This window comes from Elephantulus edwardii, unplaced genomic scaffold, assembly GCF_000299155.1.
Source record: "Elephantulus edwardii isolate Elephantulus edwardi_28Jun2011 unplaced genomic scaffold, EleEdw1.0 scaffold00407, whole genome shotgun sequence".
NCBI lineage: Eukaryota > Metazoa > Chordata > Mammalia > Macroscelidea > Macroscelididae > Elephantulus > Elephantulus edwardii.
The window spans coordinates 1,263,696-1,274,629 of NW_006400157.1; the positions used below are offsets into that span (position 1 = coordinate 1,263,696).

At 36.7% G+C, this 10,934-nt stretch overlaps 1 protein-coding gene across 1 annotated transcript in view; it reads left to right on the forward strand.

The window, feature by feature from the left end:
* LOC102862673 (amine oxidase [flavin-containing] A-like) overlaps positions 1-10,934 on the forward strand; it is a 232,016-nt gene that overhangs the window by 120,487 nt on the left and 100,595 nt on the right. Inside the window, exons 4-6 of the mRNA XM_006902403.1 lie at positions 4,846-4,950; positions 5,588-5,679; positions 6,899-7,040. Coding sequence (XP_006902465.1) covers positions 4,846-4,950; positions 5,588-5,679; positions 6,899-7,040 — 339 coding nt within the window. The remainder of the gene's footprint in view (positions 1-4,845; positions 4,951-5,587; positions 5,680-6,898; positions 7,041-10,934) is intronic.

Below are 10,934 nucleotides of genomic sequence, written 5' to 3' on the forward strand. Positions count from 1 at the left end.
AGAATAGAAGCTTTTTTCATTTCTTTGTCACATTCATTGAACAGATACTTTTAGAAAACTAGTAAACACCAGAGTTTTACAGTAAGCAGCAGTTATCCCTATTTTAGATACATATAAACGTTTTTAAAATGAATATTTGATTCAAAATTCTACAAAAGTAAAAAAGACATGAAAGCCTAGTTACTAATTTGAACTTCAAATAATGCTTAATAATGTTGATACTTTGTATTCTAGCAGTACTTCATTTTATGTTTTACTTTGTGTTTGAGTTTTACAAAACAAAAAAATAACAATCTAAATGCAGCCATAGAAAATTTGAGTGTTAATTATACTTAAAGGAAATGATCATATTGATCTGAAAGGTTTTGCAACTGAGTCCTTTCACTTAGATTTTTTGTCTCATGTTAGATTTAAAACAAACGAACAAACAATCCTCAACCAAACAAACACTAAGGAATAATTGCCTAACTAGTATATTACTTTTAATTCTCATGTTGATGTTGTGTGCCATTCTTATACAGCAGGTTTTCAGAGGCTACAAATCACACAGGAAGAGATTGTGCATCTTCCTCTTGCAGAATAGCTGGTGAATTTTAAGTGCATGCATTCTGTTTGACCCCACAACTCCTACCTAACTGCTAGGTGGGCCACCAGAGTTCTGTAATTTCCGTAGCTTTCCTATGATTTGCCAGACCCAAAATCAAGTTAAGCACCATGAGCCTCAGGCAGATATTTAGCTTTGTATGTTTATCAGAGTGCCAAGTAGCCTATTCATACCCAGCAGAGAAATGTCTCAAAGAAACACCAAGCTTGAGAAAGAATGAGAGAAAAAAAAATCACTTTTGGTTTCCATTTGCAGACCATCAGTGAATGATAAAAGCAAATTCTGAGGTGTGAGTCAAGTTATTAATTTGCATAACTATTTCTCAGCATACCAAATTAATAGTCTTGGGTACCTGATTTTTCAGGGAGCTCTGGTGGCCTAGTGAATAAGGAGTTGCATTGCTAACCCAGAAACAGGCAATTAAAATCCTAGCTTCTCCACAAAAGAAAGATGGGAAATCTCTTCTCAAACAACTTACAGCCTTTGAAAACCAGCTGAAGGGTCAGCTGTGAGTTGGTTCCAACTTGGCACACTACAATAGTCCGACTTTTCTCACTTCGTAGATTTTTTGAAAAATAATTTTCTGATATTCAAATGCTGAGAGCATTGTTCTGAGTATCTGACAACTCCTGGTCCATCCTCCCCAGTTACCCCTCCACCATGTCCCATCTTCCTCAATGGCCCCTCCACCATGTACCAAACCATCATGATCTGCATCTAATCTAGTAGCACTGCAGTGCTATTTGCCTTGTCTTGGGATACCTCATTTAACAGTCTAATTGCTAGTTTTTGGATAATTTCAGACAAGCTTAACCTTGGCAAGAAGCTTTGCTTTGTCCTTACACTCTTTAACTGCTGTGATGTCCTTTCTCACTGCATTGTTAAGTTACAAGGAAGAGAGGCTCTGGACATGGAACCATAGATATACTTAAAGTTTTAATGGCAAGCAATTTCATTTTATTTCCCCAGTCCAACTCAGTGCTGTGAGATGATATAATTTTTTTCCAGGAAGAATAAAAAGGAAAGTGCACTTCTATTTGTAGCACTTGGAACATAAATATTTGCTTATCCTAATTATTTATGGGAGCTCTGGTGACCTAGTGGTGAGAAACTGTGCAGCAATACTGAAGGCAAGTTGTTCGAAATCACCAGCTGCTCCATTGGAAAAGGATGGACAATCTCTTCCCTTTTGATTAAACTGCCTCTGAAAACTCACTGGTCAGCAGTTCTGACTTGATGGTGCACACCAACAACAAATTCTTTATATCTCCTGTATCTTTTGCGTACTATGGTTACCAGAATGAGAAGAATGAATATCTAGAAGTGTACACGTCCCAAATGACTTCAGACACTACATTCAAAATTCTGAGCTTTGTCTCACATTCTTTGGGCATATTGTTTTGTTGTTGTGTGTGGTTGAGTTGGAACCATCTCACATCTGACCTTCCAGTAGATTTTCAGTGGCAGTAATTTACTTGGGAAGAGATTGCCTATATTTTCCCTGCAGAGACGTGAGTGGATTCAAACTGCATGCCTTTGAATTGGCAGCACAATTCCTTACCATTAGGCCACCAGAACTCCCTTATTAAATAGGCCTGCCTAACTGAAGCACTTACTCTGTTACATGATAGCTATTCAAATCCTAGGATCTGAGACTGAAGATATATTGAAATGGCTAGTTATGAGCAAATACATGGGATTGTACTATGGCCATCTATTCCAGCATAGAACTTGAGTTGTGTGAGATATTTTAGATAAAAATTTGGGATTGGTAAACATAGAGGGATCAGGATCATTACAAAGACCTTTTTTTAAGGAAACAACACAAAAAACAGTGTAAGAAAAGAAAATAAGTGTAAATGTTGGATGATTTTCCCAAGGAAATGGATGAGTATGGAGAAAAGTAAAGGACTGTGAGTTTGATCTGTCAAGGACTATTGAGTAGAAGGGTCTATCTTTAAAGAATAACAGCAACTAGGTGCCCCAGGACTCTCTGGTGGTCTAGTGGTAAGGAGATGCTCTGCCAACCTAAAGGCAAGCAGTTCCAATGCACCTGCTGCCCTTCAAGAGAGATATAGATGGGCAATCTTCTCCCATACAATTTAAAGCCTCTGTAAACCCACTATGATTGGTTCTGACTTGATGGCAAACAACAAGAGGTGGCCACTTGGGAGAATCAGCACAATGGTGTCATAACAGAATGCTAATTAGAGAGATACGTACAACTTGGAGAAAAGGACATAGTGGACTTTTGACAGTGGAAGTCAAGTTTTAGGAATTAAAATGGATATGAAGGAAATAAAGGCCTCATATGGGCCTCTCCTTTAAATGTGGGAGTAAGTTTTTACTCCAGTAAAGATTTACAGCCTTGGCAACTGTGAATCAATTCTATTCTGTTCTCTATAAGTCAGTTCTACTCTGTATTACGTTGTTGTTGTAATGTGCCATCAAATCACCTGCAACTTATAGCAATCCTGTGCACAACAGCTCTGAAGCCTGCCCTGTCCTGAGCCAGTTTAACTGGCTCCAACATCCCCACTCCCATTACTCCAGGTACTGCATCAATCCGTCTCCTCTGGGGTCTTCCTCTTCTGCGCTGTCCTTCCACCCTTCCAAGCATGATATCCTCCTTCTCCAAGAATCTCCTGGCCACATGTCCAAAGTATGTGAGACGGAGCTTCAAAATCCTAACCTCCAAGGAGAAATTTGGTTTCACCCTCTGCAAGACAGACTTGCTTATTTTCTTGGCAGTCTATGATATGTTCAGGACTCTTCTCCAACACCACAACTCAAAGGCATAGTTTCTTCTTCTGTTATCAAAGAGTTTCTATAAGTTGCAGTTGACTTGATGGAATTTTTTCTTATTATTATTGGGAGAAGAAGGCAAAGAAAGTGATAATGGGAAAGGAGTGCCCCTCTCAATATACAGTTATGAGGCTTTTTTGTAGGCACAGTAGAAGTTATGATTGTCTGAAGAGAGTTTGATTACCTGCATTTGGAAAGAGGAAAAATAATTGTTTAAACACTAACATAACAAAATACTATCATCTCATTTAATGCATTCTTTATTTAAAGCATTATCATGGATTTTAGAATTATAGAAAATAAACCACCAAAAGATTTCTCTTACAAGTTTGTCTCAAAATGATAGAGTCACAAAGAATTCATATGGACTAGATAGTCCATATTTTCATTATTTCATTATTTTCAAGACAATTAAAGAAAGATATCTGGCTGTTTTCTTCAGTTGCCTATATTTGGTTTTTTTTAATAATTAAATGCTCTTTACTTTTGTCTGGTAGCTTTTTGTGAAAAATTGGGTTTTAACACCCTATAATTTGAAAATTTTTGTAATTCTTTATTCTCTATATTAACACTTTAAAAATTTCCCCCCTTTTAAAAAATAACACGCATTTTCTTTAATTTAGTCACAATTAGAAAGTACAGAGATGAACTCTCTAATTTACCAATAAGTAAAAAAAATAGTTTTTTATAAATTTGGCTTATCGGATAGGCCCAAAAATAACAAATGATGTGGAAGCAGTAAACTTCCATTTCCTGCCAATAGTCTGTTATTATGAACTTTGGTAGATCGAAAATAAGGTTTATCAAAACTACTTAAATATTTTGGTCACAGTTCCGAGGACATTGTGTTCTGCTCCACAACAATTTCTGCTGTTTCAAAGACTCTATCATGCAAAGGTTAGAGAATTGGTCACTTTGATTTAGGATTGAGAACCTGATGATGGTCACAGATCCTTAGCTTTAGTTCACCTTAATCTCTGCCTTCATGGTCCCGAGCATAATGTCCCTCTCTAAGGACTAGTCCTGCCTTGCAACATGCCAAAATATGTCAGATGAAATTTCAGAATCCTTGCCTCCAAGGAGCAGCCTGACCTCACCCTCTCTAGGACAAACTTGTTTGGGTGGGTGGAGAGACAGCACAAGAGAGGAAGACTCTCAATAAGATGGATTGATTCAGTGACTGGAGTAATGGTGTGTCAGAGACAGTAAGATTGGCACAGAGTAGAGCAGGTTTTAGGGCTGTTGTAAATAGGGTCACTATGAGTTGCAAGTGACTCAATGGCACATAACAACAACAATAATTTGGCTCTAAGGAAATTTTGCTAATCATACTGAAATGTAGGGTCTGTATATTTAAAATATATTTACTTTCCAAAAGCCATCCAGATTTAATGTATTGCTATTTTCAATATATTTTCTTTGCTTTTATGTTCTAGGGGAAAATTTATCCATTTCGTGGTGCCTTTCCTCCAGTGTGGAACCCGATTGCATATCTGGATTACAATAACCTGTGGCGGACAATGGATAATATGGGGAAGGAGGTAAAATGTGTATTTACCTTGCACATGACTGAAATAATGATGGTGGTGTATGTGCCATCAAGTTGCAAGTGACCCATAACTGACCCTCTATTGGGTTTTCAGAGGTAGTAAATTGTGCAGGAGGAGATTGTCCATCTTTCTCCCACAAAGCAACTGGTGGATTCGAACCACCTGTCCTTGGGTTGGCAGCATAACTCCAAGTATTCATACTTACAGACTTCATATATATACATGATACCACTTAGTAAATTAGAGAAGATTTTTCTTTTTTACTTAGGTTCAGTCTCTCTAACATCACTTTCTTTAACTTGAGTTAGGGCCTTAAAATGGACCTTATCTAATAATAACAATAATAATAACAATAATAATAATAATAATAATAATATTCATATACTTTTAAAATTGTATATGCAAATATATAGACATTTTCCATAATTCTACATATTATTTTTGCCAGTAGTTTTAACCTGTAGAGCCCAAAGAGTTACTTCCCTAAGCTGGCTATAAGCAGAAATTTATGCTAATAACATGTTCCAACACAGGGATTTGAAAGTTTTCGGAGATTCTTATGAGATGAGCACCTCTTGGGGTCAGTGGGCTGTCACTGTCACACCTGAGTGTTGAATCTTCTCTGCAGATTCGGGCTGATGCTCCATGGGATTCTCCACATGCTGAGGAATGGGACAAGATGACCATGAAAGATCTCATTGATAAAATCTGCTGGACAAAGTAGATTGAGATTTTTAAAATTTGGGTTCTATCTTCCCCTCCTTTCCTGCTTATATTGAGTTGTGTTTATTTTAACAACTTTTTAAAAAACGAGGAGAAAATGAATGATCTTGGCAATCACTACCAACTTTCAGCTTTCATTGTAGACACTTAAAACTGATTTGTAAATGAAATGAATCACAAATTTACAAATATAGTAGTGACTGAAGTAAAATTGCCAATGGAAGAGTCAAGGGATTTTCAATAAATGAGTTATTGTTTATTCACATTATAAACATCAGCTACAGAAGTGATTTGGAAGGATATTTTAAAAGTAATATAATATAGATGTTGTGGAACAATTAAGAAATTGCAAGGAAATTAATTTTTATTAATTTAAAATTGTAAACAAGCTACATGTTGTTTTTAATTGAAATCCATGCTATTAGGAGTTTTGTTATTGGGGGTGTTGGTTTGATTTTTTTTTTAATTAGTCAATATAGTTTTGCGCACTGAGTAGCAATGATGAACTTGTTGGATGTGGTCCTCTCCTTTATGGAGTTTATCTTTTAGCAGGTAAGACTGATTTTGAATGCATAAATACGTAATGGTAGGAGAGTGTTCACAACAAGAGGAGTACTTGGTATGAGGGGAAAAGAAAAGCGTCCTTGACAAAGCAGTCCTTAAATTGAAACCTAAATAGTTAGTCTGTCAACTAAGCATGGAGACACAATGACTAAGGCCCTAGGAGTGTGGCATCTTCCAGATAGAGAACAGATATAAGTTATATGAAAGCCCTGAAATAGGAAAGAGATTGACATGTTTTAGTGTCTGAATGGACAGTATGATTATACTAAAGAGAAAATATGGACGAGTGATATAAGGAGATGTTGGGAAATTGGGCAAAAGGTAGAAGGTTTATTAACCACATCCAAAAAGCTGATTTTTCTCCACTGAAAAACTACTGAAGGTTTTTAAGCTTTGACATTTGGATAAAAACCACTTTTGGGTGTAACGTGGAGAAAGATTTAGAGGTAAATCATAACTTTTTAAAAAATGGGAAAATGTTATTCTCTTCAAGAACTAAAATGGCATTTCTTCAGTAATTGAATCTGTGAGGTTTTTTTCAAAGACAATAGAAATAATCCAACTATATGAACTTGTTTCTATAACACGATAAAATGTTGTTAATAAGTATATTTGTATTTGTGCCTAAATTCCATTCTTATTCTGTGAACAGGACTGCTAGGCAGTTTGCTTATCTCTTTGTGAATATCAATGTAACCTCTGAACCCCATGAAGTATCAGCCCTTTGGTTCTTGTGGTATGTGAAACAGTGTGGAGGCACCACTCGAATCTTCTCAGTAACCAACGGGGGCCAGGTATGGAGCATCCATTTGTAAATTATAATTTAGTTTGCCTAATGTTAAGCACTGTCTTAATAATTGCTTCAGTATTTTGAAGCACAAGTAGCTTAAAGTTCAGCTTAAAATGTTCTCAAAAACTTCTCTGAAAAAAATTATTATTTAATATTTTTGTTCCTCAAAATTATTTCACAGATGAAAATGTTTGATTTAGAAGTAACTAAGTATTGGAAGTGAAGTTATTTCCTTTTAGAGATAGTTTCTAAATTGGGATTCATATGTTATTGTTGTTGTTGTTATGTGCTGTCGAGGGACCTCATGCACAAGAGCCCTAAACCCTGTGCCAACTTCACCGTCTCTGACACACCCACTGCCATTACCCAAATCACTAAAATGATCCATCTCATTGAGGATCTTCCTCTCCTGCTCTGTCCCTCCATCTCCCAAACATTATCCCCCTCTCCAAGGACTGGTCCCTCCTTGCACCATGTTCAAAGAATATCAGACGAAGGTTCAGAATCCTTGCCTCCAAGGAGCAGCCAGCTTTCACCCTCCCCAGGACGAACATGTTTGTTCTCCTAGCAGCCCATGGTGTATTCAACACTCTTTTCCAGCACCACAGCTCAAAGGCAGCAATTCTCTTTCTTTCTTTTTTTTTTAGCTATTCTCTTTCTATCATCCCAGCTCTCAGACTCATAGCACTCAAAAGCTAATTTTTTTAAATAAACTAATTTCCTCAAATTCTGGTACTTCTAAGATTATTGTTCTTGCATAAATCTCTGTTCAGGACATAAGGCTGTTCCTCATTTGTTTCTCAGAGTCATATAATCTTTACAGAATCCCTTTATGTACTCTATTACAGAAGTTACTGATTTCCTTCTAAAAATTCACATGTAATTCTGTGTTTTGGATTTGGAATTTGTACTCTCCACTTACTTTTACATGTTTCCATGTTAACTTCCATGTCACTTCCGTTACTAATGCTTGAGCTCACATGGTAATTAAAGTGGGGTTATTGCTGTTAGATACCTTTAAGGTAGTAGACTCAGACTACTAGCAAATTCTGTATGCTTCCGAATAAAACACTTCCTGATCCTGTTCCATCCTCACAATCAATGCTGTGCTTGAACCCATTGTTGCAGCCACTTCATCAGTGAGGGGGCGGGGGAGGGGAATCTCTTTTTGCTGACCCTACATTTACCAAGCATGATGTCTATCTCCAGAATTGGCCCATAGTATATGAGATCAACTCTCACCATGTTTGCTTCTGTGGAGCATTATGATTGTATTTCTTGCAATACAGATTTGTTTATTTTTTTTTTCTTTTGGGAATATTATATTTCTTTCTAAGATGCACAAGGTGGGGGTTAGTTGGCAAGTCTAGCTGTAGTTATAGCACTATGCAACTGGATCCAACATGAATGATTTCTTGGCAAGAAAATAATCAGGTCTCTGATCCATTTTATGAGAATGGTAGATTTGTTTATTTTTTGAGAGGCTTTTAGCACTGTATAATAAACCACAATCAGGACAGAAAGCAATAAATGTTGGAGAGGGTGTAGAGAGATTGGAACTCTCATACACTGTTGGTAGGATTGTAAAATGGTACAACCACTCTGGAAGGCAGTTTAGCATGTCCTGAAAAAGCTGAACATAAAGATTCCATGATCCCATTGCTAGGAATATACTCCAAGGAAAACAGAACTGAGATACAAATGGAGGTTTGGACACCAGTGCTCATTATTCATAACAGCAAGACCAGAGAAACAGCCAAGCCCTTTAACAGGGTAATTTTCAGGAGATTTCCAATGCAATAAGCCATTTGATTTCTTTATTACTGCTTCCATAGGTGTTTATGGGTTTGAACACTCAGAAAATTAGTAGTGAAAACAGAATCCTAATTTTCCAGATTCTGAAATTCTTTGTTTCCAAAGAGAATGAATATATCTTTCCATGGAATATTTTGGTTTAATGGGGTAAATTGAGTTAGTAGGGGTGTACTTATAATACAAGGTCTTTGGAAGCAGGAATGGCATCCACTTCCTAAACAACATGCCTCTGGAAGAACTTTGATTAATGTCAATAGTTATAGAATGGCTTCAGGCCTTTTGTTCATAGGGTCGTCGTGCTCAACTCGATGACAATCAACAGCAACAACAATACAAGCTCTAGAGATTCCACTAAGTGAACTATATTTTTTCCTTAGAAGATCTCCATAAGTAGTTTAGTTGTTCTTGTGACCACAGATGTCATTGGATATTTGACCCGTAGCCGGGCAGGACAGTTGTATTTTGTTAACTGTTTTTTACTTATAGGCAAAAATTTTACATTATGCCTTTTAACTTGTACTTTACTTTCTGATATATTTTGAATCAAGTTTGATATCTGTATCCTTCATTTGGTATCTTTGGGTGGCAAAAGTTACTCACTCAACTACTAACTTCAAACCTAACCAGAGGCACCTCAAAAAAAAAAGAGCCTGGTGAATTGCTTCCAAAATATTACAGTCATGAAAAACTTAAGGGAGAACACTTCTACATTACACATATATGGGGTCACTGTGAGTTGAACTTGACAACAGTGTTTTGTTTGGGTTTTTTTATACCTTGTTCAGAAAAGCTGGAATTCTTCTAGCCATACCTTACATGACCAGGAAACAGCGTTTACATTATAAATCCGAAGTCATCATCTCGTTATCTTAGTAAAGATCTTAGATTTATCTTATCTTACTTTTTAATAATTTTATTCAGTAGCAGTACTATTCATGAGGGAATAGTCAGTGAAAAAGATCAAAATAATTCATGGTCTTTTAAAGTCATTGAAATTATGTCTGCTATCACCCCATCTTTTCAGATCCCCCCGGGTCTTTCTTAATTCCTTCACCCTCTCCCTCCACCCACCAAACTCTGCAGCCAGTTTATTTACTCCCCTCCCTGCCCTACCCTCCTTCCCCCACCCCTTCCCTCTTTGGACTTTTATACACATATTATTAGTCATCCTTCTATTTTTATAGTAGTAGTCTTAATCCTTATGAGACTAAGTTAGTTCACTCAGCAGAATGGTCTCTAGCCTCTCCCATGTTATATAATGTTTTTGGAAATTGTTGTTCCTGAATGCTGTTTAGTATTCCTTCATGTAAATGTACCACAATTTCTCAATCCATTCGTTTTGTTGATAGACATTTAGTTTGTTTCCATTTTATTTCTATCGTGAAAAGCACAGCTACGAACATTAATATACAAATCTCTGTTCATGTCTCAGTTCTGTTTTCCTAAGGATATATTTCTAGCAATAGAATAGCTAGGTCATATGGAATTTCTACATTCAACATTTTTAAAAATTATTTTTATTTTATATTGGTTTTCACACAAAATACATACACATTGTGTTTCATTTATATACAGTGTGCTTCATGAATTCTTCTGTTCACATTGTGTTTCATATTATCATTCACATACACTGTGTTTTATAAAATTAATCACCATTGGTCCATGCCCAAAATTACCCCACCTTTTCAGGTCTCCATTGTATCATCTCCTAATTCTTTCCACCCCCTCACTCTGCCCAGCAAACTGTGATGTCAAGATTTCCCACCTCTCAACTTCCAGCCTCTCTCCTCCCTCCCTTTTCTCTTTTGCACTATTGTACACATCTTGCTAGTTATCTTTCTATTTTTACAATAATTTATCCTTATAAGACTGAATTAGCTCACTCAGCATAATGCTTTCCAGCTCCTCCCATGCTATATGTTGTTGTTGTTATGTGCCATCGAGTCGTTTGCAACTCATAGCGACCCTATGTACAACAGTCCTAAACTGTGCTCTATCCTGTGCCAATCTCATTGCCCCTGACAAACCCATCCCGAGTATCCCAGTCACTGAATCAATCCACCTCATAGAGGGTCTTCCCCTC